This window comes from Triticum urartu, chromosome 1A, assembly GCF_056163025.1.
Source record: "Triticum urartu cultivar PI428250 chromosome 1A, HENAU_Tu73, whole genome shotgun sequence".
In the NCBI taxonomy this organism is placed as follows: Eukaryota; Viridiplantae; Streptophyta; class Magnoliopsida; order Poales; family Poaceae; genus Triticum; species Triticum urartu.
This window is the reverse complement of record NC_141873.1, coordinates 533895688-533923502: the sequence shown is the minus strand read 5'-3', so window position 1 is coordinate 533923502 and position 27815 is coordinate 533895688. Positions and strand designations below refer to the sequence as shown.

The window sequence follows — 27815 nt, the reverse complement described above, 5'->3', positions numbered from 1 at the left end:
CATGAATCTATCATCTGTCTCTGAACTGGTTTCAGCGGACTGGAGGGCAATTATCCGATAATTGCATCAAGAATTCAAGATATAATATGCACCAAGGGAATAATAACCTTCTGTGGCGCCATGTGCTTGATCGATGCATGATTTGGGCAGGCTGTATATATCTAATACTATAGCTGCAGAATTTCCACGGGTGACTTGTTGCTTCAAGTCGAAAGCTCCTAATTTGTACGCTATGGCGCGCCAATTACAATCATTGGGTTCTCTCTTAGTGTGTCATTGCAAGGAACACAATTTTTTCGCGAGCAATGCTGTTCATACGAAGGGATTTTACGGAACTTTTACGTACTAGTGCAGTATCATGACGGTTGGCTAAAATGATGGGGTAGTTATGATCCTAAATGAACTAGTGCGCAGATTTTTTGTAAAACATTTACATAGGACCAATTTGTTCGTAACAAAAATTGGATGGTCATAGCGATGACTTACAATAAAGGCGTGAGAACACTAGTGCAAAATTGAGTAATGCCATCAACTGCACTGGACCCAGCCGATTTTATCCCATTTCCAAGCAAGTCGGGTCAATGATAGGTGGCCCCTCTTTTGTTCGGCCCCACATGCCTTTCACTTCCCCTTCTTCTCTAAATCTGCTTCTTCTCCCGTGCATAATTCCCCTCCTTTTCTAAGTCCCTAACCCTAAATTCCAGTGGTTGGCACACATCTACCACCGCCTTCATCGTTCGGCTGCATCCACACTAGCACACATCTTCGTCTGCATTTAACACAAACAATTTCTCCACTCTAATACACCCAACTTCTCCACTTTGACCGACACCAAAATTATGGATATGCAATTTTGGCGCATGCGGGGAGAAGGATTTATGGCTGTACCACCAGGGCACGCGTAGAGAAGGAAGCCAAGGAGAGGTCATGTCCTCCTCAATCTCCACCAAATATTCAATTTTTCCACATGGCATCTATAAAATAGGTAATTCATTGCTCTGCACTTCTACACTACCATCACTTCGGCTTGAATGCCAACAACTACCACCCTCTACCTTACCCTGCTATTTAACCAACCATCAAAAGCTACTAGCATCCCCAAGCAAGTCCTTCATCCATTCTTTACCTTCCCTAACATTAGACTGAGCTCTGAAATGGTGTCCTTTGTCCACCCAAGCACAATCGAAGAACAACTTTACCTCCTCCCAGCTTGTCCATCGAGAATGAGCTCCGTGTGTGCGCTATCTTCTATAGGAGGAGCTCGTGGGACAGGACGAGCGTGTTCCTCCGAGCCAGGTTTGGCTGGCACCACATGCCAAACCGGTAGATGTACATGATGAGGAATACCATTTATGGTCCATCATCATGGATTTCTGTAACCGTCGGGAAGCTGAGCTCCTCCTCGGTCATGCCTACTTCTCTGTCGTCTAGCACATCGTATTCACCCGCTACAACATCCACACGAATTATCAACCAATGTTCCCTAACGTGACCCACATCCATCTCTCGCGGTTTGAGTGGTAGGGAGGCAAAAATAGTCCTTTTCTTTTGTTTAAGTTTTCAACGATAGTTTGTGTTCTAAGGCCCAGTTCTTTTGACAGCTTATGGCATAAGCCACCCCCTCCCCAGCTTAGTCCTAGGGTTTCTAGATTAAGCTGGGGAGAGGGCACCTTATTTTAGCAGCCACCAAAAGAATTGGGTCTAAGTATGCCCGCGCTATTTTTGCCCTAAGATGCATGATTTTGTAGTATGCAATTACTTCTTTTGGATAGTCATGGTCATTTCTCTAGAGTAAATGGACATTAGAATTGTTCAACAGTTGCATGTATATTACTTAATATATATGAAATTCTTTCAAAACGTATCAACAAACTTCAATAGCATATGGAACATATTTTTTTCTTGAGTTAAGATTTTTATAGCTATATTTAGCAATATAGAAACACATTCACACACGAACAATTGGCTAGAGAGGCTCATTTTTATTTAAAAAGCGTGGCTCCTTTGGCTTGTTCTTAAGTTTTTTTTTTGAGGCAAGGCTTGTTCTTAAGTGAGGTCGGTTTCCCCGGCCCTCTCGCTTAGGAAAGAAAATGATGTTTTGCGCAACTGACATCTGAAGGGCCCAAGTGAACCACCCGACAACAGAAGGCTCCTAGGCCGCGAGAGTTATGTGGCGCTTAAACTGATTCCTATTAAGAATTGCCTACATCGCGACGACTGCTAGGCCGGCCCAACATTGTATCTGAACATGAGTCGGTTTTCGGGTGGTTTTTGTGTTGGGTTTTCCACTATTGCAGCATCCGTTTTCCTTGGTTTTCTTCAGTTTTTTACTGGTTTTCCTCATTTTGTTTTTTCATAAATATAACTATTTTTCATACACATTGTACATTTTGTCTATACACTTGAAATTATTTTATACATGTTTAATATTTTTCAATACATGATTAACATTTTTCAATATATGTTTCGATATCTATTTTTTTCATACACACTGTATTTATTTATATATCTAAAACATTGTCTTATATGTGTTTACATTTTTAAATACATTATTTTTCAAATAATTTTTTTTCAAATACACGTTGAAACATATTTTTCTATGATACAAAACATTACTTTCAAACTTTGTGAACATTTTGATACATTGGATATTTTTTTCAGTGTCACAAAAATTTTGTTTAAAAGCCGTGAACATTTTTATAAAATGTAACGTACATATTTTGAAAGGTATTAACCATTTATACATTTTAAATAAATGTCATGTACATTTTTTTGCATGAACATTTTTGTGATGTCATGTACACTTTGAATGGTACAAACTGTTTTTATAAGTAGTGCAACATTTTTATGTACTGCATTTATATTTTCTACTAAATGCGCGATTAACACTGTTAAAAAATTAGCTAATTTATTTTTTCATAATATATGTATTTAGTATCATTTTCAAAATAAAATACAAGTATATAAAAACATGCGCAACATCAGCATGACGACGCCATGTGGGTCTTGGGCCGGCCACGTAAGAATCGCTTCAAGCCATACGATACGCCCTCCTGGGCTGCCTTGGACGGGTGACCACCCACTGACATGTCTCTTGGGCTCGTCGATAGTGGTCACTTTTCATTGATCGGCCGACGCCTGTCATTGGACACTATCTCCCCATTTATTTTCTGACAATTATTAAAACCTCATTTATTCAGAAATTCATAATAGAGCTCGGGCTCCATGGAGCGCGATATTTGAAAAATTCATAAATCAACCTTTTGTGCTAAAAAAAATTACACATGTACATAGGGATTTATACTACATGTCCGTAAAATTTCATGATGTAATACGTTCTTATGTGAGCTACACAAAAAAATCTAATGACTTTGAAAGACCTGTACCATTCATTGTAAAAGTACATGGTTTTGTATGTGCGTGAAAGACCACATTAAAATGTATTTCATCATGAAAATTTACAAAGATGAAGTATACACCACTAGATACATGCGTGTTTACAATTTTTTGAAACTTTTAATTTTTGTTTTTGATTCCCCCCCCCCCCCCCCCCCAGATTTTGAGCTCCATGGAGCTCGGGATCCAAAAAAACACTCTCTTTATTCGGTTATAAGAATCATAGCACCGCTTACGAGCATGGGGATCACAACCTCAAGGGCGGAATCCATCAAAAGAGATAATCTAGCTAGTTTGGCTAGTTCATGAGCTAGTTGATTACTTTCCCTATTACGATGATCATAAATGACATGCACAAAATCTAAAAGCATGAAATGACAATCATAAAAATAGCTCTTGCCACGGATGAATGGCTCCCTTCTTGCATTGTGATGGTCACTTATTTCTCTCGAATAAGCGAGGTTGCATATCATTCCATTGATGGTCACTTCTTGTTGCCATAATTGGCCTCAATTTTATTGTAGTTGACAGTTTGGGCCAGGTTCAAGCCTAACCTGAGCGCTATAGCTCCTGCTGTGTGTGACAAGCTCCCCAAGAAAACCTTAGGGTTCCTTTGCCTCCCGCCGCCGCCGCCGCCGGTCCGCCTCGTCTGTGGTGGCCTTAGGGCCATGGCGGCGCGGTGGATCTCAGCCCTTGCCGGCGGGCGGGCTCCGTTTTAGATGTTTTTTTAACTTTTGTTAGGGTTTGTATCCTACTCACGAAGACGAGACAACGGCGGCTCCCTGAAGATGGAATAAGGTTCTCCCCGCCTATCCCCCATTCCAGTGATGTGTCTAGCACCGTTGATGGGCGTGTGGAGGTGTGTCTTCGGCGGATCTATCCTTGGTGGATTTGCTCGGATCTGGTCGTAATTTGTCTACGTTTGTGTTTCTTCAGGTTGGATCCTTCCAATCCACGCTACTCTTCATCGACGATGGTTGTTGTTCTGCTGCGCTGGTCCTATGGGATCTTAGCACGACGACTTCCCAACTGTCTACTACAACAAGTTTTGCCTGGCTTCAGCGAGGGAGAGCGCGACTTCGGCTTGTTCAGTGCTTGTACTCGTCGTTAGGTGGTCTACGGACCTGGATGTAATCTTTATTATTTCTGGTGTTCATTGTATTGCTATGATTGAAGGTGAATAGATTGAAAGTTTTCTCGCAAAAAAAGAAAAGAAGACAAGCTCTAAACTCAAGTGAAGGGTTTAACTGCCTGAAGGGTCAATCTGGACTCTGGAGTAGTGTTGTCCACATGTGTTGTGTTTCAGTTTCTCCTTGTGTTGTAAAAAATATATGATGAAAAAACACAGACAGTATCTAAAACAAATGTAAAAAAGCAAAAACAAAAGAGAGTGCATTCAGATAAATGGGCCGAAGCCATAGGTGGGCTAGTTCGGCTTGTTGCATGCTCTCTGGGCACTTTGTGTGAAACCACCTGCAAGTCATGGGAGACGAGCCATAAGCTCTGAGGTCCACATGCGACGGTGCGAGTACAGTGAAGCACCCCACAACTGAAGCGAACTGGGAAAAAAAGTTTGCTTAATTTGAAGTTTGCTTCGATCATCTAAAAGAAGGATTGGTCGCTGCAATCGATGCCTGAAATCGGGGGATCAGGAGGCCAAGTTGCTTGCCTTGGCCGCGACCCCGCACGCATTTTCGTGCGTGTAATCTTTCGTTTCTCATTTCATGGACCGAGACGAGTGCTAGAAGCAAACAAACGTCGCCGTTCCGTAGAAACCTCCGAGCCACGCTCCCCAATGACATGATCAATTAATCTACCCATCTACTCATCTATTTTAACAGGGTAATACTTAATAGGACCACAGTAAGTAAAATATGGCATCATGTGGGAGTAGTCAAGATTCAGTTCAGTAAAAGGGAGGGGGCAAACACTGTCAAAGTAAACTCAGCCAGCAAGTCCAGTCCTACTACCCGGTTCAACGGATTTAAGCTTAACTAGCCGAGGGACAGAGCACGGATGATGAACTACATTTGTTGGCACAACATTGGCACAATTCAACTGACTGTTACCCAACAAGCGCCAAGAAGGCTCCTGGCGGTTCATGCCTGCCTGCTAGCTAGCTCCACATGCAGGTGTACTCCAAAAAACATGGCAGGATTCTGGCCCACTGTAGAGGTAGTAACATAGACTAATAACATGCATATGTTATTATTCTATGTTACTATCCATTGTGGCTAGTCTTATGAAATGAACGTCGCTTCCATGCCTGCAGCAGACTTGCAGTAGAACCCTACGGCGTCGCTAGTGTTGGCAAGACAACAAAAGCATTAACTGCAGACGGGATCCCATCCAGCCGCTAGCTCGGTCTCTTATTTGATCACGAAGCAACTGGTCAAACATAAGACATGATCGAGCCCTAGCTGGTCGAGGTCGATGGACCTCTCCCTGCTGCCTCTCTATAAATTGGCTCATGCTCGGTTAACGTCTCACCACCGTCGTCCAGCTTTGAAAAAAAAGCAGCTAGGCAGGTAGCTAAGAAGCTAAGCTAAGGGCTCAGTGAAAATGGTGTCCGTCAGCTTCAAGATCCATGGAGCCGTTGCTGCTCTCCTCCTGGGCTCCCTCCTCCTCTGTTCCGGTGCGTCCATGGACGAGCCGGCTGCCTACAAGCACGTCGCTCCAGCTCCGGCGCCGGCGCCGATCCAGCCGGTGATCATCGTCCAGGGTCTCATCTACTGCAAGTCCTGCAACCTCCGCGGCTACAACGCCGGCATGGACGCCTCGCCTCTCGCCAGTACGTCCTCCGACGACGACATCCCATTCTACCTCTCCCTAACCCCTTCGTGTTGTGTTAACCAAGTGCAATGTGCAATGCAGACGCGACGGCGAAGCTGGTGTGCTACGGGAGCAAGGGCGGGTACAGGGTGCTGAACATGACGAGCACGGCGACGGACGAGAGCGGCTACTTCCTGGTGATGGTGTACGACCTGTCCATGTTCAGCCGGCGCAGCTGCCGGGTGTACCTCCGCACCTCGCCCACGCCGCTCTGCGACGCGCCCTTCCTCCCGGCCGACGCCTCGCTGGGGATCGTCCTCAAGAGGGAGGAGGTGAGGCCGTCGTCGCCGGCGGGCGTGCGCGGCGTCTACAGCGCCAGGACCGCGCTCATGTACGCGCCGCGCAAGGGCGGCAAGTGCCCCGCCTACAACTACTGAGGAGTGAGGACGGACACGCACACGCCCGCACCTGATGAGATGGGCAAGTGTTGTGGGTCGCCGCGGTATGGTATGACCACGAACGTAGTCGGGGACTCGGAGACAATAATAAGCAGAGATTGTTGTCGCGTAGGTTTGGGTCGTTTTAGTTGGTTTGGGTCTAGTTTGTAATCCATCGAGTACTTGTTGTGGTTTGAATTTGAAGTTGTTTCCATGTTGATCCGTAGAATGAATGAGTGTTCGCTCGTGCATTTGGAATTGTTTTTAGCATAGTCGTTCGTCATATATGAGTGCTCCGTCGCCAAGTTGAGCCTGTGCGTGACCTCCATTTACACTCCGTCATGGATAATGAGCAGCCTTTGTAGATATATTTTCTTCTCGGGCTCTCTCTGTTCGCATGTCCCTTCATCGCTAATTCCACCAACCGACCCACCCGTGCATGCTCGTTGAGGCAGAGTGTTCCTCATTGTCAATGTCACCTCGCCACGGGCAAGACCACCCGGATGTTGGATATTGGATGGCTCGGGGCGGTTGAAGGTGCAAGTGCAACTCCTAGTAGATGCAACCATGTATTACCCCAGTGTCAGTGCTTTCGGCGTTGTTGTTGTGCTCATTCGACAACCTTTCGAGTTTGCCTCTGTGCTGGCCTCTGGTGCTCTGTTCTGCCTTGTCAGCCTCTCTCCTTTGCTTGTGTTGCCATATGCTATGACATAACCGGTGCTTCATCCCTCAACCACCGAAAATACTAGACTCACAGACTCTTACAGGCTAATACGGGCTCTTTCCTTCTAATTAAACTTGCCCCCCCCCCCCCCCCCCCCCTCTCCGATTTTCAGTTGGGATGGGGCCCCTCATCCTGATTTGCACCCAATTAAAAAAGCCCACCTCAGCCTTTCTGTGAACACCGTAAAATTGTTGCCCGTGTGTGTAGCATTGCCCCCCTCAACCACCACTGATCTTTGCGTTGTGTGATAACTATGTACTTGCTATTTTGCTTCTTCTGTGTTTCTTGCTTCCACAAGATGTATTGTCCCTCAGGCTATTAAGCTTTTTGACATAGATTTCGACCTGGTTTCCCACATAAATCGGCTCGATTTATTTTGAATTGAAATCAATATACAAGTGAGAGACCCCCCCCCCCCCCCCCCCCTCCCGCTTCTCATGGAAAAAACGTGTCAGAACATATAAAGAAATGGAACAAACAACTAAACGGCCTGAAGTCCCCTATATAAAGTTATGAACTGAAAATTTACATTAGCATCTTCCAAAGTCGTCGTCTCTACCTCTGCTCTTAGAGTATATATGTAGCATGTTTGGAGGGAGTCGGGTATGTTGGATGATGTTCATAAGTCGATCATCGACAGGGCTCGCTCTGCTATCTTGAAGAGCTCCTCTATCGTACTGGTTCAAATCTTAACCAACTTAATAAATCTCCTAAGGACGAGTTGCAGCGGTCACATGTTGGTTCATGTGGTGGGAGCGGCGGCAGAAAATTCATAACTATGGTATTTTCATCCAAGCACTTGCTCTGAATCATCATCGTGCAACAAGCATTGTAGCTTATCTGACAAAAGATGAGAGATGGAACAAACCATCGGCGGGAACTCTGAAACTTTAATGTAGACGCCTCATTCTCTCTTGCCGACTCAATGGGAACCTGCAGTGCAATTATAAGGGATGATGCCGGTGACTGTCATGGCAAAGACCTTCTCCATGGGACCTATGCTTATATTTCCTAGTTCCCACAGTGAGTCCATAACTCTAAAGTGTAGTTCCCTTGCACGGGAAATGGGCATTCAAAAACTGATCTTTTGTGGTTGGTTGATTATCCTGGTGTGCTTGAGATCTCTTGTTAGTATTTGTTTAGGCAATCTCACGAAGCCTTATTGCATGGACAGGCAAAAGATCACCAGATTGGCCTAATTAAACATGATGGCCAACCCCTAAATTCAAAACATGCTTTGCTAAATTGTGAGTCTTGAAATTCAAACTCCTAAACTCATGAACGAAATTACATAAAATAAAACTACTAGAATACTCTATAATTCCATGTATGATAGCTTCATACACTATTGCACTGCGATTCTTGGTGTCATCAACCACCACCTTGCAGTTGGATGCAACATGGATCCGTTGAAATTCAGATCCTCCGACAGAGCCAGGGCTTTCGTAACTGCAAGTGCTTGAAGTGTTGCTGGATTAGTAATTTCACTTGTTACAATGACCGGAAGCACCCCCCCCCCCCCCCCCCAAAAAAAACCTTCATGATCTCTACTGATCGCGGCAAAAATACCCATGTCGGCACCCCTCCCGACCTCTGAATGAACACTCACCTTCACTAGGTTCCCGAGTGGAGGAATCCACTGAATCGGCCGCGATAGGGGCACATTTCCCGTCACCCTCGTCGGTTTTTCAAGAATATGGAGATCATTCAAGTAAGCTTCAATAAAAAGATGTGTTGATAATGGACTTTGGAAAATGACTTCATAGATGGTTTTCTTCCTCACTCCCCAAATTCACCGTGGGATAAAGAATCATGCAAGGCAAAAAAAAGTTTTTGGCATTAGCAATCTGATGCTGGCACATTTGCTCTACTAAGCCCTCTTCTGCCAATGCCCACACACTCCGTGCTGTCGAACAATCCATCAGTGCATGCCTCCTGGAGACCTCTTATTATGGTGGTCGTTTTGGCCGCACATGAGTTGTGTCTGGTGGTTTTGGGCCTTGGCTCTCTTTTGTCTCGTTCAGAAGATGTTCCATGATATTGGGAGTGTGTGTTTGTCTAAATCCTATCCCCGAGCTCTAATTTTTTGTGTTTGTATGGTTTTTACTCCTTTTTAATGAAACAATAGATGTATGGTTTTAAGATCCAAATTTCCTCATTAGCTTAATCAACACTCAAAATGTATTCTATATCTAAATAGCTAGCCTCCGCAAATCTAATTTTCTCAACATGCACACATGCCACTTCATCATGTAAACATGCATGAAAAAAAACCCACCTGTCGGGGATATACCTCGCGGTATGACCCGTCCAGATGTATAATCCGGCCGGACTTGGCGACTCACTAAGTGACCCACCCGAGCCTGGCGACTTATGGGTGACCTGGCAAGAAGATCAAAGGAGCGACAAGACCCGGGGGCCCAAGAGGCTCAAGACCCAGAAGGCCGGCTACGTTATGGTAGGCCGGCTTAAGAGGAAAGGCGTGAGGAATATCTCCTTTACGAGGAAGCAAGACCCGGACTTGTAATCAACTTCTAAGAGAAGATAGACTAATCCTAGTCCTACTAGGACTCCACATGTAACCCGCCCCTCTAACTTATATAAGGAGGGGCAGGGCTCCCCAAAGAGGGACAGGGAAAAAGAAACAATCTCTAGGGCTAGACACAAAGAGCCGGCTTACCGGCGACTCTCTCATGAGCATAATGAGACCTAGCCACAAACAGCATGTAGGGCTATTACCGGATGATGTTTCCCGGGGCCCGAAGCTGTCTAAATCCTTATCTTGTGTGTTGCGTCTCTAGTCCCGATCAACCCCTTCAAGCTATCACATAGATGCGTTGGCCTCGCGACTAAGTCGTGACACTAAGGACATCTGCCGTGACAATTCTACGACAGTTGGCGCCCACCGTGGGGCTGGACGCACGATGATATTGAGTTCTTGGAGGGATCTTTTCTAGGGTTTGAGAAGTTCGCAATTTTCCGGTTTAACTAAAGCCGGCGTGGAAGATTCACATCAACGTCAAGTTCGTTAGATCCAAAGTGGGGGAGTTTCCGTTTGGTTCAGCAAGGATTCATCGGATCTGATGGGTGCAAATCGCAGATATGTACAAGGGCAAATTTCCGATCGAGTTATCGGATCAGACGAGGGATCGGGCACTATTTGGAAATTGATTAGCCTTATATCTGATGAATCAAACAATGTAGAAGACAAAAAGACCAAAAGCAATTACGTTCCCGATCCAAAAAAGGAAACAAACCACAACCCAGAAGTTTGGGCGTGAAACTCGTTTTGACTGTTTTCCATCGGGCCGGTGGCCCCTGAGCCGCCGCGGCTCTCCACGTCCGAGTCCGGGTCCGCCTCCACTTGCGAGCCAGCCTGCCACGTCAAATCACCGGGTCGTCTCTCTTGGTTCCCTCTGGGCTGCCCCCGTGATGAGCCGACCTGTTGACCAGCGAGGCTCGCGTCATTTTTCTGCTGCGGCCCCGCGCGTCCACGGACCAGTCTCAGGAGGCTGGTTGACTGACATGATATTTTCTGGGGTTAAAGTGGAACTCAGCCATATTGCAAAATTATATATGAACACTACTTATGAGCAATCTGTCGTCCGAACAAATCAGGTGATATTAATCTAAAGTTTATTTTTCTTAACACATATTGTTTTTATCAAAGAACAATTACTTGGTCTTGTAATATTTTTGCAGGACCATTACGAAAAGGTGTCGCCTAAGGGGGCGCATCAACATCACTTTTTGCATTGGTGTTTGTCCGTGCTAGGATGCTCGACGGATATACGTGCAAGTCACCGCCCCGATGTTCGGATTACATCCGTCCGCACCTGTTACCGATTCATGCATCTACACCGGTTAAACAACATCACGTTTGACTCGCCGCTCGCGCTGCTTTACAAACGCCATGGACGACTCGTCCATCTGCCCTCACGACGGCTCACGCATCCGCACCGGTTCACGCGTCCGCACTGGCTTACAATGCCACGGCCGACTCATCTGTTGTTCGGGCGAATCAGGTGATATCCCTCTAAGTATAATTTTAGCACATATTGTTTTTGTCAGAGAGCAATTACTTTGCTCTTTGCATTTTATATGCAGGACAATTGGTCATTGCAAAGTCGATGGCCGGATCATGGATATATAAATTGCATAATTACTGTCATGTGCTAGCATATGACCGTGCCACAAGGATCAAAGAATATGTGTGCAAGACGCCGCCCTTGTGGCGCGGACTATTTCGACTCACCGGGACCGCACCTGCGATTAACTCGCCCGTCCGTGCCGGTTTACAACACCTGTGAAGATTTTCCCCGTCCGCACCGGCTTACAACGCCGCGGCCGACTCATCTGTCGGGGCCGCCACTGATGCCGCGGTCGTCTCTGCCGTCCGTCTCTCACGGCCTGGTCTACATCAACACACTGGGCCGCACCTGTCAGCATGAGCTGTTTATTGAGTATGAGCAAGTCACCGCTTGGGAAGCCGGTTTTCTCTTCCAACAAATTGGAGGCAAATTATCATATATTATCAACCGTCGTCTGCACTGGATGGCTCAATGGGCAGGCGCACAAATTGCCGCCACTACAGTTTGGTTAAGCTTCAAACAACCAGTTGGAGGGAACCATTGGCCGAGTTGCTGACACGGCTCATACGGGATCATTTATAACCCGCCGCAGTCACCTCAACCTTCTGTGGATTCACATCGCGTTATCAACGCCAATGATATACACCTTCTGCTATGGTCAAATATGGAGAATCTCAAGCCAACTCTTTGAGTCATCTTGAGACTCGAGGGCTACAATGGTATGGCTCGGCAAAATTAGCCGGTTTCAATGAATTCAAGAACTCCGGGTCATTGAAGGGAAGATAACCCGGCCCCGGAGGCTACTCTTTATTGGCGAATATTTAAAGGCCGTCAGAAAAATTTCCGGCTCAAAATGAAGATTCCAGTTTAAAATATAGCTCAAGAGACATCTCTCTCTCGCAAAGCTTTGAAGCTATCAAATCCGGTTCAAAATCCGGCTCAAGGTAAATTTGTCTTTCACAAAGTTTTGAAGTTTTTAAATCCGGTTTAAAGTTCCGGATTCAAAAATATTTAAATCTCTAGCAAGTTCGAGTTCTCAGAAAAATTAAAGGTTGCCAAAAGAACTTGCTGCCATGATGCGCGGTTCAAACTTGGATATCCTGCCTTATGGCTTATCTTATTATGATCACTTGGGGGCTTCCTGCTCATCGAGCATAGCTATCAATACCCTCTTGATCAGCGCAATGCCAAAATTTAACACTTGGGGGCTTCCTGTTCAAACATAGGTCGTATTCGAACCAAAGAGAACATAGCTGTCGATACCCTTTTGATTGGCAAACTGCCGAACCTACTTGGGGGCTTCTTGATCGTATCCGAATCATAGCTCAACCCCTTTGGGAATCAACGTGGATCGTATTCGAATCAGCGTCGTTAAACAACTCTCAAGGTCATTTGGGGGCTTCCTATTCAAACATAGGTCGTATTCGAACCAAAGAGAACATAGCTGTCGATACCCTCTTGATCGGCATCGCCAAAGCCACTGGGGGCTATATGATCGTATTCGAATCTTAGCTTAACCCCTTTGGAATGGTTTACTGATCGTATCCGAATCAGAAGCCTCAAAAAGTTTTATTCTGTCTCTGGTAAAGTTATTGCAGCCACAATTACTTAACTTGAGACCTTTTTGGGATTATATCTCAAATATATATAAGTGTTTTATGCTTAACCCGGCTTGACTTTTGACTATAAGTCGCCATTTTATGACAATCATCATCTATGTGGAAGCATTGGCTTCTAAGGATTGGGTTATCACCCTTACTGCACAGGTTATGTAAGCCGGCAGTACAAATTCAATACCACAGTAGTTATATGTGAGATATTATGACCCGCCCTGGTTTTGACGCTAAGTCGCCAGGGCATATGTTGTTTAAACTCTCTGCAGGATTTGCAGAAATATGACATGTAAATGATTAAGTTCAAGCTCATTACCAAAGTTGATGCTTCAAAATGATTATCCGTTCTGGATTTTTATCAAAAGGCTATATGCCGCCGGGCCATGAAAATTCCGGTTTACAATGAAGGCGTATTGAATCGCCATCGGCCAAGAGCCGCCGGGTATTTAAACTCCGGATTTACTTGTCAACATATAAGGTATTTGAATTCTTTAAATAGCCAACATGGCTGGATTTTCAATGATGATATTGAATGATTGAGGTTTTCATACCGGATTATATTATTCAAATTTTGAATAGCCAACATGATTGGATTTCTATTATGATTATTAATAACCAGTATTATGATTGAGGTTTTCAAAGTCGCTTTAGCGCCACAGCTATTATCTTTATCAATGGGCATGATTTATTTTACAATGGAGGAAATAGTCCCGAGTCGCTGCATACGACCCGACACTTGGGGGCTACATTATTCAAGTTGAGGTTATATCAAATATGCAAGTCTCATGTCGCTGCAAGCATGCACCATGACACTTGGGGGCTAATGCAAAATCATTTTTATTGGCCTTATTGAAGACCCGACTCATCCCATTATAATGAGCCGGCCCTTGGGGGCTACCAATTGCTCCTATTAAAATTCAAGATACACAAGCCTTATTCCATTATATATTGAAGGATCCACTGCTCAGTTGGTAAAGCATAAAACTCTTAACCTTGTGGACGTGGGTTCAAGCCCCAGGATGGGGGTTACATCATATGATATTATTTCCAATGAAAAGTCCCAGCTTAGTATTGTCTTACTAAGCCGGCCCTTGGGGGCTACACGTTACTGCTCAAATTTACATCATCATATTTACAAAGTCCCTGCTCATTATTACATAATGACCCGACACTTGGGGACTAATGCATATTGCTCTTTGCTTAAGACAATTCTAGGATGACCCGACTACACTACTATGACTATAGCCGACTCATGGGGGCTACACAACTGGATTTCATTTAAAGCCATGGTGATAAGTCCCGTCTTATTCATGCTGATTAAACCGGCCCTTGGGGGCTACAGGTATTATGGATATAAGGGAGAAATATCTTCAAATTTTTAGTTTGAGTAAATCAGATTGACCCGGTGTCTGCAAAAATCATAAACTGGCGTCGGCGACAATTATGACTCGGCATCATCTATTTATAACCTGGCAATTTTGGTAATCATAAACCGGCAAATTTTATATCTCAAGTCGGCTGAATATAAGTTGAATATTTGAAGACCAATATTTTTGTCAAGTCAGAGCATTGAAGGCTGACTCAAATGGATGCTTTATTTACAATATTTCTTCTACAAGCAAATTGACTACGAAGTTGATCCATTGACCCGGATTTTCCAGAAGGAGGAGATGACAAGGACTTAAGGATGATCAAGTGCTGGCTTACAAGAATATTTAACCCGGAATGCAACCTGTCAATTTGTTCTTGTGTTTATGTTGCAGATCAGTTTAACATGGATAAATCCAAATTAAACTTGGGGGCTAATGTCGGGGATATACCCCGTGGTATGATTCGGCCAGATGTATAACCCGGCCGGACTTGGCGACTCACTAATGAACCGCCCTGACTGGACGACTCACTAAGTGACCCACCCGGGCCTGGCGACTTATGGGTGACCTGGCAAGAGGATCAAAGGAGCGACAAGACCCGGGGGCCCAAGAGGCTCAAGGCCCAGAAGGCCGGCTACGTTATGGTAGGCCGGCTTAAGAGGAAAGGCGTGAGGAATATCTCCTTTATGAGGAAGCAAGACCCGGACTTGTAATCAACTTGTAAGAGAAGATAGACTAATCCTAGTCCTACTAGGACTCCACATGTAACCCGCCCCTCTAACTTATATAAGGAGGGACAGGGCTCCCCAAAGAGGGACAGGAAAGAAGAAACAATCTCTAGGGCTAGACACAAAGAGCTGGCTTACCGGCGACTCTCTCATGAGCATAATGAAACCTAGCCACAAACAGCATGTAGGGCTATTACCGGATGATGTTTCCCGGGGCCCGAAGCTGTCTAAATCCTTGTCTTGTGTGTTGCGTCTCTAGTCCCGATCAACCCCTTCAAGCTATCACATAGATGCGTTGGCCTCGCGACTAAGTCCTGACACTAAGGACATCTGCCGTGACAATTCTACGACACCACCTCAACGCGGACATGCATGGAAAAGGGACCTGCACAATAACTAAATACAATAAATCATATGTGATTTTAGTTTTAGTTATCATAATATTCATCCAAACATTCAAATCCAAATCCAAAATCAATATCATATAAGTATATTGCAACCAATTCCCTTCGCAACGTGTGGGATATTATCTAGTTTTACTAAGATGTGGCACCCTAGTCAACTATTACATGCAAACATGAACATGCATGTCCAATACAGAGTTCCGATGCTAGAGCTTTTATGTTACTGCTATATAAGTTTACCCGGAAGATAAATGTCAGATGCAGTTATTGATGAGGTCTATTAAGTCCGTGTGCACATGTATACCCATCACCCATATATATACAAAGACTTTGGGTCGGCTCCCAGTGAATAGCAGGACAGAGCGGTAGCACAAAATTGCTAGCTTCTACTCCCAGAGTATCAGCTAACTTTTAGCTAGGAGAACTAGAGAGACGGAGGAGTGTGATGAGGACACTAAGAGGCACCTAATGACGTTAATGTGTCTATTCGAATGGGATGCACCGAGAATTTAAGCGCCAGACAGTGAATGAATTGATGTTGTTGTTTAGCGTGTCTACCAAAGATGGATCGGCCGATTTCCGGGTTTCTCTTGTTATTTTGTGTGCTTCTTGTTTCCCATATTCATCGTTTCATTGTTGTGCCGTCGTGCCTCAAACTTGACATGTCTAAAAGTGCACATGCCAACTTAAATGCCACGTACACTATTAATCTACCGGTGCACATATCGACTCAATCATGTTGGCAAAGTCACCACACACTCATGACCATGTGGTCACTGTGGTGCGGTGTGTGTTATTACCGATTTTGTGCCCCTCCACATGCATGCTAAGCCACTATGGCGCCAAATGGCACGGTGTAATACCTAAGGAATAAAAAGAACTGGCACGGTACCCAATTTGTTTTTTATACCTTGTACTGCCAATGACGGAATATGCGATACAAAATAGAATATACTACACTCACTTTAGGTCTTAAAACTGCGCTTTACACCGGCGATTACGTATGGCGACAACGACGCCTTCCAAATACAGACGCTCCTAGCCCTCGGTGCGATCGCCTCTTTGACCATGGATACGGAAACACAGGCAACGCAACGCAACGCAAGAACATGGAAAGAAGGCTACGTACATTTCATTTATCTACTCCCATTCGTACACCATCGCGATCTCAACCACCGTCTCCTGCGGTTTGTTTACGTGATCTCTGTACGATCGATCGATCGATCGCTGTCGAGACTGCCGGCCGCGGCCACGCCGCTGGGTTGCCGGCCGGCTATGGAGCCGCGACGGTCACGCGCTCCTTTGTTCGCGGGGTCAGGCGGCATGGGCATATAAGGTCCGTCCATGGCCGCGGTCGAATGAAGATTGCACCGTCCGTTTGTTAGAGCTTAGCGCTACCCAGCAGCCTAGCAGCTAGCACGTACGGCGAGGCGACTGAACGACGGCGGCCAGAGGATGAGGCTGCCGAGCCCGTACTCGGGGGTGTTCAGGGGCGGGTCGACGGCGAGGACGGGGCCGCACGCTCTGCCGCTGGCGCGGATCAAGAAGATCATGAAGCGGTCGGCGCGGGACGGCAGCGGCGGCGACGGCGCCGGGGCGAGGATGATCTCGTGCGAGGCGCCGGTGTTGTTCTCCAGGGCGTGCGAGCTGTTCGTCGCCGAGCTGACGCGCGCCGCCTGGGACGCCACGCTTGAGGGCCGGCGCCGGACCGTGCACGCCGAGGACGTCGCCGCCGCCGTCAGGGACACCAACGTCTTCGACTTCCTCGTCGACGTCGTCAAGGCCAGGCCGAGTGACGATGGCGTCAATGCTGGGGACGGTGAAGGCGGCGTCGCGCCGGCCGTAGGTGTCCACGGCGGCATGCAGGGTCGTAGGTTGTGATTATGAAATCAAACTATGCCGCGATTAATTGCACTGATAGGATACAAATGTTTCATGATTACAAGCTACCCAAATGTTTCATGATTACAAGCGAACGGGGCTCTGGTGCGGGTGCTCACTGACATCAACTGGCGTGCCTGGACTACGGCGGCGACCTCAACTAGCGATGTACTTTGATTTCATGGGTGTGGAGCGGTGGAAGGGCACCTAGGCAGCGCGGGTAACGGCTGCTCTTCAACCCCACGAGGGAGGTCCAGGCGCAGCGCTGCCGCTCCCTGTGTCCTTCCTATGGCGGGCGACGACACATTCCCCGGTCCCTGCGAGCGACGGTAGCACGGAGTCCAATAGTGTACAGGAGGAGCTCCAGAGCGCTCTGCTCCTGACTAGCAGCGACAGGGAAGAATTGACGCAGGAGGATGTGCCCTGCTACCTTTTGGGACCGAGCAAAGAGAGGGGAGAATTTTTGTTATTAGTTTTTTCGCTGCATGGGTCCCACATGTAAGGACGGGGTTCAAAAGGTGAGGTGGCAGTGTCCAGTCAACAGTCAACGCGGTCAAAACCACTTGAGCGAGTTAAAACCATGAGGAGGGTTGATTTCTGAACCACATGGTTAGTTCGGGGTATAGCTTGGCGGTTTTGAAGTTTGAGGTTGAAAATTAAACCGAGTGGTTAGTTCAGGATTGTAATATGGACTTTTCTTAAAAAAGTAATCCCTATTAACTCTGCTTTTCTTTGAACTCGCTATTCCCCAGTTCTCGGAATATCTGTGTGAGAAGAAGAGTGTGGTTTTGTGCATCCACGGACATTGCACCCCCGGTTCACCCATGCATGATAAAAACTTAGCAAAACATTTCAATTTTTTTTTGAAACTTTGTGGATGTGATTATGACTAAATGTTTTAGGTGCTTGTAAAATTTGGTGGCGAAATGACATTCAAGGAGCTCTGTACAGAAAAAACAAAGTTTGGGTTGAGAACATGTGAACAATAACATGGGTGCAGAGCATCATTTGTATTTCGTTTTGTATAAAGATCATTTGATGTTTTTTGGTGACCAAACTTTGCAAGGTCCTAAAACATTTGCTCATAATCACATCCACAGGTTTACACACAGGCCGCGTCTCCCCCTCGGCCCCCGCGTCGCCTGACCGGGCGACTCGGGCGGCGGCTAGGGATCCCGAGCGCCGCCTCCCCCACCCCTCCTCTCCCTCCTCGTCGCCACCTGAGGTGGTCTCCGGGCAAGCCTGCGCGGCCGCCAGTGACGGTGGCGGCGAGGCCCTCGTCGCTCCTGCAGCGGAGGATCTGGATCCCAGGGGCGGCGGCCCCTGCCGGCGTGGCGTCGCCGTTCTTTCCCTGAACGACGCTCGCGGAGGGCTCTGGCCAGCGTCCTCGACTGCGGGGGCGGTGGGGCGTCGGCGGCCGGTGGCTACAGCGTGGAGGCCTCCTCTTCCTCGCCAGATCTGGAGGTTTGCCGCCCCCAATTCGCGCCCTCCCCCTCTGCGCTTGTTCCCGCGGCTGGTCGCTGGATCCGGTGGAGTTTGGGGCTGGTGTTGCAGATCGGGACCGGGGGAAACCCCTGGCCGGCTGGTTCGGCCCGACATCGATGTCGGCCTTGGGCGACGTTTTTTTCTTGGAGGCAATGTCGTGGTCTCCTTCTCCCCACCTCCGTTCCCTCTCCCGGGTGAAAACCCAAAATCCGACAGGATTGGGCAGCGGCGGCGCCGTGTGTGTCATTTCCTCCATGGAGGCGTTGTCTGGGGAGTGTGGATTCGGGCGTAGGGTTGCTGAAGGTGGGGTTTTTGGCCGGCAGCAGGTGCAGTGCCTCTCGCTGTCCCGTTGTCCGCCTCTCTGTTGTTGCTCGGCGGCTTTCCTGCAGCCTTCAGACGTTCTTGGCGCGTGATGGTGTGGTCGGCTGGGTGTTTGTCCCAGCGGCATTCCTCCTGTGCCTTTGGTGCCTGAGGGTTGCGGTCATCGGTTTATGCTAGTAGTGCCCTTTCTTAGTACCTATTGTAACTAGCTCTCCGATGTGTTGTAAGTTCAGAGTGCCCCCTTATATCTTTTGGGCTTTTCTTGTTGTTCGTTTTTGTGTCGTTTGTCGTCATTTGGCGTCATGGTGGCGTTGATGGCGGAGGAGCCTGCCAAGGTTGGCACCACAATCTGCTTGGAGATGAACCAGTGGAAGATGGTGGAGACGATAGTGAGTGCGTCAGACCGGTTTATGTCCCAGACCCGGTATGTGGCTAGGCTGGGGATTCCGGCTTTCGATATTAGGATTAGGTGAGTGGTCTGGATAGTGGCCCAGCTAGCACCCCTTCATCATATGGATAGGAGTAGGGGCATATGTTGCCTAGATGGTGGATTCAGGCTTATTGTTGTAACACTTTGTAATGTCCTCGATAATAATCAATAAAGTGGCCGTATGCATCTCCCAGATGCAGAGGCCGGGGGTCATCCTCCTTTTCTAAAAAAAAATAATCACATCCACGAAGTCTCAGAATTTATTTCTATTTTTTTGAATTTACTGTTCACTTCATGGATGCACCGAAGTTAGGTGTAGCCACTACTTTCACTGTTAAGAATGAAGTCCCAAGCTAGAGGTAGAAATGTCGCAGCGTCCCCGGTAAGGGTGAAAAATGAAGACCGAAAGATGAAGGTCGTTGCTGTCCTCACCGGCGCGCTAGATTAGAAACTTGTCAATGCATGCAGAGTCGTACGTTGTGGTTATAAAATCAAACAATGCCTTGACTAATTGCACTAGTGGATTCTTTTTTCATATTTACGAATTGTTGGATCATATTGGAAAAACTCGTATAGCTTTTCTATGACCGGGGATGGTGGGAAAGAGTCGGAGGCTTGACGGATTCAGGGTGAGATCGCCAACATTGAGAAGGCAGGGCTTAGAGGATGACCGGGGATGGGGACAGCACAACGGAGGCGGCTGCTCTGCAATGTCGGCCGACCGCGGGTGATGGCGGCAGGCGGTTAGGCTGTAACAGGATGGTTAATGGAGGAGGAAGATGAACTATGCAGCTGGAGAAAGAGGAAGATGAACCCACAGCTCTGGAAGTCTGGATGGCTCTAGCAATACTGACTGAAACAAGAAAATCGGTTTACTGATGCATAGGTGGTTCCTATATCGATTGTGTTGAACCTGCTAGATATCAAATAGTGAAACCCAGCCCCTAGAAGAGACATGTCGAAAGAAACCTATACTTCCCTCAAAAAAAGAAGAAGAAGAAACCTACTATCCACATCGACTAGACCCCCTTGGATAACTACATGTGCTTTACATGAATTTTCATCGTACATAACTAGTTGGTGGCGATGGTTTCGTACGAGGTAGAGAATTTTCGTACGTACTACACCACAACCACCAGCTGCTTACACGGCATTCAGTTGGACATAATTGGGAGCAAGATATTACTGCGTGCACTGAATGTGACGTGCTTGGGGCGGATAGCCAGATCACATCGGATTTTATGTGTTTGTGACCCATCGTTGTGTGTTCACCTCAGTTCGTGTACCTTTTTTTTTCTGGCGGAATTCAGTTGGTGTAGTTAGAGCATCTACAGTCGGACTTGGCAAATCTGACCCTTCATACGTCCGTGGACGCGTTCGGTGAAATTCAGTTGGTGTAGTTAAAGCATCTACAATCGAACTTGGCAAATCTGACCCCTCATCGCGTCCGCGGACAGTGACCGGTCACCCCTAAAAGAAATGCATTCCACATCGGGATACCTCAAATTAGAAATCTCAAATCCATATTATTACATGCAACGCATCGTTCTTTGAGCTGAGCTTCGTCCGGTTCCGCTCGCCGCTCGCCCGGCTCCGTCTTGTCCATGTCCGACGGCCAGCTGCGCTCCTTAGAGTATAGGTCCGGTCACTGGCAAGGTAGGGTAGGGCATGAGACACGAGCCAGCTCACGGGACTCAAGGCCCTGCCGTCTCCCATGCCCTACTCTTCGTCTTCGGAGACCGGAACCCGAACGATGCCATTGGACGTTAGATCGATGATGGATCCGTCCGATGATGAGCCGCCGACGTCCACCATGATGCAGTTGCGGCGCCCGAACTGATGCGCCATATGGGGCACCGAAGAATGCGACTCCGTCTCACCGACGTCCGCCGCCGCGAGGGTTGCCGCCGTCTCCCGCGCCCGGTGCCTTGCACAGCGGGCACGTCGTGCCATGGCCTCGTGGGACGATGGTGCGTCCCGAATATCGACGCACTACTGGAGGGGTTGCGTGTCCGCCAGTGCGTTAGGACGCCAGACGGACCGCACGGCCTCTAACGAGGCAGCTACGGCCAGCCTAGCACCGGATCCATGCGCCGTTTGGGCGGACGCAATGGATTCCCGACGGATATAGTCCGAGCGCAACCGTGCACGGACATTCTCCTGGGCGCGGCGGAGCGCAAGCCGAACGACCATCTTCTCTTCGTGGCCGCTTGGGATGAGATCGGGGTCGACGGATCTGGAGGTGAATGACTCGAATCCGCTGCCCGCCATGCCGGAGACGACCGGAAGGAGCCGGAGATGAGCTCAGGTGGCAGAGGGGAATGAAGGGGAGGGCAGTGAAGTGGAAAGGATTTAGTCCGATGAGCGGATGGGAGGATTTTATATGGGGTTGGGTGGGCCAGCATGGTCCGGATCCAACATGGCGGGTGTGCCTGGACGCTCCCATATCCGTCCCATATTTAGGCTGGATATGGGGGATGCCGGTCAGTCCGGGCGTTTGAGGGCCCGTCTAGGTCAATAAATTGGGACCGGCCGGCCAACCTGGATGTATGAGACGGGTTTGAGAGGTCCGGCTGTAGATGCTTTTTACCACCGCCACAGTGGAGAAATAAATTACAATACAATTTCACTCTACTTGATTTGAGTAGTTGAGTGTATGTGTTAACGTGGATCACCAAGTCATATGGTTATGTTCAGTTCGACCGGTGCAACAACCTCCTAGAATTGAATTAATTAAGCAGCACAAGGTAGGTGTTATATATATGTGAAGCTCCTACCTTGAGCTGGATCGATAGACCAAGAGAAAAAGATGGATGCAACAAAGGTGCTTTGTTGAGTTTACGAGCTCACCTAGAGCGGTGCAAAGTGCAGACTATAGAGAGATGGGCGTGGGAGGTGTCGGTAAAATGTTGGCCACACGGGCCGAATCCAGTTTTTCCACATGTATGTTGGTGTTCCCGGTCTATCTTGACAGTCTATTCGTTGGAGGTCCATGCAGCAGTTCGACTTCCCCGTGCGGCAAATTCTCCAAAAGAAGCCTGCATGGATGCACGACTGTTGCTCTCGCCGTGGATTGAACACGTACATACTAGCTGCTGGCTCAGCGTGTCCATTGACCCCCTAGCCCAAGGCCTGCTCTGGTAACTTTCAGTTTTCTTCCGCACAAAAAAAAACTTTCAGTTTTCTTGGGGTTTTCCATTTCATGCATGTGCATGACGCACATCTTCTAGTCTTTCTAGCAGTCCGGACGTATTTGTACCTATCCTGAACGATATTTAACAATGAGCCAATGACATGCAGTCACTTTGAAAAATCATGAAAATCAATGGGACCCATGACGATAAATCCGGAAATATCAAAATACTTCTGCCCAACAATGCTCACATGTACATATAAGTGTGAGCGCTTATATTTGAACTCGGGCGGATTGATCAATATCTCCGTAGGGATGTACTCCCTCCGTCCCAAAATATAAAAACGTTTTTGATACTATAATAGTGTTGAAAACGTTTTTATATTTTGGGATGGAGAGAGTACTTGCATACAGTGAAGGGGAGGTTTGTGGATGCGCCAGAGGCCCAGAGTACAGGGGATGATCGCAGATCGATCATATCGTCGACCTTAGCAACGAATGCCAATTAAACCTGCCCACATATTACAAACGAACTTGCTACATGGTTCTTCTTGTCCAAAGTACTTTTAGTTGCTTAATAATAGTGCTCTCCTCATTACTGAAAAAGACTTCCGTCCCATTTTATATATAAACTAACGATCATCAACAACCTGATACAAACACACGCCATGCCACCCCAACACATGCACACATCCAAGGCCGGATACATAAGAACTAAGCACAGCAACACCACCCCCTATCACTACAAGAGCTACCGGGGTCCTACACCGTGAACACGGCACCGTGAGGGGACGAAGCTGCATATGACGAACCGTGAGCTTCAAGGCAGTGCCTTTAGAAAGTTCACGGCACCGGAGCGCCGCCACCGCCCGATCCGAGAACTAGAGTTTCCCCTGAAGCTACACGATGGGCAATGAGAGCCGCGACGACTCCTTCTAGAAGGGTACGACAATAGCCGCCGCTGGACTGCCCGAAGTGCTCTCTCCATTCCATATAGGTTTTTCTAAAGTCGGACTTTATAAACTTGCCCAGGTTTGTAGAAAAAACATCATCATTTAGAATACCAAGTAGACATCATTAGATACATCATGAGATGTATTTTATACTGTATATATTTAGCACTATATATATGGGTCGCGCTATTCGTCATCCTGGGTGAGGAATAGTTATTCTTCACCCCCTCTCTATTTTGACGTCAATGCACCATAGGTTTCGTAAATTTTCTCTTATTTCATATATAAAAAGAGAACGTAAGAAAATATATACTCGCCGTAAAAAATATTTTATGTTACGTAAAATTACAAACGTAAAAACATAGTGTAAAACATACATAAATGCGATATTTCTGGTCTTATAACCTATTTTTTTATGTTCTTATACCAAATTTTACGTAGTGAATCAATATGAATGTAACTATTTGTATTCCAAACGTAATTTATTTATAAAATGATCGTAAGATTATCTCAGATGAAGAATAACTTATTCACATCCTGGGTGATGAATAATATTACTATATATATAGTTTTTCACATAAACTTGATCGAAATTTGCATGATTTAGCTTTAAAAAATGGACTAATCATCACTTTGTTGTCTCATCCGTGGATGAAGGTCAGACGCACCGGTGGTGGGAATGAACTGTTTTCATTTTAGGTTCCTACTAAGATTTAAATTAATGGATTCATTAATTTCGAAGCGAAAGAATTCGGAACATAATCAAGCAAAATAATATAGATTTGAGCATATGCTATATGCATAATCAACTCAACTCAATATAGATTTAAGCTTGGTCAAGCCAAGTAATCCCCACCTCAATTTTTGAATAGCAAAAAAGACCCATTTCAGCTTATTGAGAATGCTATGAACCTAAGCACTCGTTATTCAGCTGCTATTATTGCTATACTCATCAACTCCTAAACTCTTTAAGAAAAATGCTGCAATTGGGTTACAAACAAACCTACGATCATCTATGTCCAAACCAATGTAGAAATCAAAGAGTCCAACTTTAAGCTACATATAATTAAGAAGATACTTATAAAAGATGTGTGTTGGAAAAAGATACTATCGCCGACCAACAGTTGGTTGGGAAATGTTGTGACAGATAGTCAGTTGGAATAACTTGTGAACAGTAGCGGACCATCTGACGGGAATACAAACTCATTTATTGTTGAACTGTGGGTTGGGAAAGCTCCCATGCACATCCGTGCGTCGGTCGGCAAATAACGCCGACCAACGGTTTGGTCCAAATGGGCCTGTGCGTGCGTACAGAAAAATTAGCGCCAACATTTGGCCCAAGTCCGCGAAAGTCCCCTCCCCCCACGCATAAGTCACCAGGCGCGGAGCCAAATCCCTAATTCACCTTCCCCGTTCCCCACGTGCACCTCCAAGGGTTCTCTGCCGCCGGCTTCTCCGCGCGCCACCGCGCCATTCTGCTGCTCCCACGCGACCCTGCTGGGCTGCCGCCCCACACCGCCTGCTCCCATGCGCTCGAACCCTCTCCTCTGCCCCAGTGCTCTCCTCTGACCACAAGAACTCTGGCGTCGTCGCCGTCATGGCGTGCGCCGGGCAGATCCCGTGGGAGACGGGGTTCAAACTGCTGCAGAGGGACGTTGCCCTGTACTAGAAGACTGTGACGGCCGTGCTGAAGCACTCTCACCTACCTCGCCTTGAACCTTTCAGGGTTGGGTTCCAGGCGAGTGATGACCCACAAGTATAGGGGATCTATCGCAGTCCTTTCGATAAGTAAGAGTGTCGAATCCAACGAGGGGCAGAAGGAAATGATAAGCGATTTTCAGCAAATTATTCTCTGCAAGCACTGAAATTATCGGTAATAGATAATTTTGTGATAAGGTAATTGGTAACGAGTAACAAGTAACAAGTGTAAATAAAGTGCAGCAAGATGGCCCAATCCTTTTTGTAGCAAAAGACAAGCCTGGACAAACTCTTATATAGAGAAAAATGTTTCCGAGGACACATGAGAATTATCGTCAAGCTAGTTTTCATCACGTTCATATGATTCACGTTTGGTACTTTGATAATTTGATATGTGGGTGGACCGGTGCTTGGGTACTGTCCTTACTTGGACAAGCATCCCACTTATGATTAACCCCCATTGCAAGCATCCGCAACTATAACAGAAGTATTAAGGTAAACCTAACCATAGCATGAAACATATGGATCCAAATCAGCCCCTTCCGAAGCAACGCATAAACTAGGGTTTAAACTTCTGTCACTCTAGCAACCCATCATCTACTTATTACTTCCCAATGCCTCCCTCTAGGCCCAAACAATGGTGAAGTGTCATGTAGTCGATGTTCACATGACACCACTAGAGGGATGACAACATACATCTCATCAAAATATCGAACGAATACCAAATTCACATGACTACTAATAGCAAGACTTCTCCCATGTCCTCAGGAACAAACGTAACTACTCACAAAGCATATTCATGTTCATAATCAGAGGGGTATTAATATGCATAATGGATCTGAACATATGATCTTCCACCAAGTAAACCAACTAGCATCAACTATACGGAGTAATCAACACTACTAGCAACTCACAGGTACCAATCAGAGGTTTGGATACAAAGATTGGATACAAAGATTGGATACAAGAGATGAACTAGGGTTTGAGATGAGATGGTGCTAGTGAAGATGTTGATGGAGATTGACCCCCTCCCAATGAGAAGATCGTTGGTGATGACGATGGTGATGATTTCCCCCTCCGGGAGGGAAGTTTCCCCGGTAGAACAGCTCTGCCGGAGCCCTAGATTGGTTCCGCCAAGGTTCCACCTCGTGGCGGCGGAGTCTCGTCCCGAAAGCTTGCTTATGATTTTTTCTCGGACGAAAGACCTCATATAGCAGAAGATGGGCATCGAGGGCCACAAGGGGGCCCACGAGGCAGGGGCACGCCCAGGGGGGTAGGGCGCGCCCCCACCCTCGTGGCTGGTGGGTGGCCCCCCTCTGGTACTTCTTGCGCTCAGTATTTTTTATATATTCTGAAAATAACTTCCGTGAAGTTTCAGGACTTTTGGAGCTGTGCAGAATAGGTCTATAATATTTGCTCCTTTTCCAGCCCAGAATCCCAGCTGCCGACATTCTCCTTCTTCATGTAAACCTTGTAAAATAAGAGAGAATAGGCATAAGTATTGTGACATAATGTGTAAGAACAGCCCATAATGTAATAAATATCGATATAAAAGCATGATGCAAAATGGACGTATCAACTCCCCCAAGCTTAGACCTCGCTTGTCCTCAAGCGGAAGCCGAAATCGAAAAATATGCCCACATGTTTAGAGATAGAGGTGTCGATAAAAATAAAATACTGACATGAGGGCATCATGATCATTCTTAGAACAACACACACACACACACACACACATATATATTGTCATATGATCTCTTATGCTAAAGTAACAATTCAATCACAATTTCAAGTATGAATCATAAACTTCATTGAGAACCAACAAATTCTAATCTCAGTCATTGAGGCAATTGCAATTTATCATAACATAGGAAAGAGTCAATATAAGAGCTTTTCAGCAAGTCCACATACTCAACCATCATTTAGTATTTCACAATTGCTAACACTCACACAATATTTATGGGTATGGAGTTTTAATCGGACATAGAGAAAGATAGGGGATTATAGTTTTGCCTCCAAACATTTTACCTCAAGGGTAATGTCAACCATAATAGTTCATGAAAACTCACATCCAATTAGCTATATATATGTGGATCTTCCCAACACATTGTGCTTGCCAAAGGATAAAATGTAAAAAGGAAAGGTGAAGATCACCATGACTCTTATATAAGGTAGAAGATAAAAGTAAAAGATAGGCCCTTCAAAGAGGGAAGCAGAGGTTGTCATGCGCTTTTATGGTTGGATGCACAAAATCTTAATGTGAAAGAACGTCACTTTATATCGCCACTTGTGATATGAACCTTTATTATGTAGTCCGTCGCTTTTATTTCTTCCACATCACAAGATCGTATAAAGCTTATTTTCTCCAAACTAATAAGTCAT

General features: G+C 46.5%; 2 protein-coding genes across 2 annotated transcripts; both read left to right on the top strand.

Annotated features, from left to right (window-relative positions):
* Window positions 1-5832: 5832 nt before the first annotated feature.
* LOC147992304 (non-classical arabinogalactan protein 31-like) lies at window positions 5833-6856 on the top strand. The gene is made up of 2 exons (XM_087540173.1): window positions 5833-6187; window positions 6271-6856. The coding sequence occupies exons 1-2, from the start codon at window positions 5959-5961 to the stop codon at window positions 6603-6605; spliced, it is 564 nt and encodes a 187-aa protein (XP_087396299.1). The 5' UTR covers window positions 5833-5958; the 3' UTR covers window positions 6606-6856.
* Window positions 6857-16928: 10072 nt separating this feature from the next.
* Window positions 16929-17808, top strand: LOC147992303 (nuclear transcription factor Y subunit C-3-like). The gene has a single exon (XM_087540166.1). The coding sequence runs from the start codon at window positions 16991-16993 to the stop codon at window positions 17414-17416; it is 426 nt and encodes a 141-aa protein (XP_087396292.1). The 5' UTR covers window positions 16929-16990; the 3' UTR covers window positions 17417-17808.
* Window positions 17809-27815: the final 10007 nt, after the last annotated feature.

Excerpts from the sequence above, each read along its gene's own strand:
- LOC147992304 (XM_087540173.1), top strand. The coding sequence starts at position 5,959 with ATGGTGTCCGTCAGCTTCAAGATCCATGGAGCCGTTGCTGCTCTCCTC. Across the intron at positions 6,188-6,270 it reads GGACGCCTCGCCTCTCGCCA|ACGCGACGGCGAAGCTGGTG; the intron begins GTACGTCCTCCG and ends TGTGCAATGCAG.
- LOC147992303 (XM_087540166.1), top strand. The coding sequence starts at position 16,991 with ATGAGGCTGCCGAGCCCGTACTCGGGGGTGTTCAGGGGCGGGTCGACG.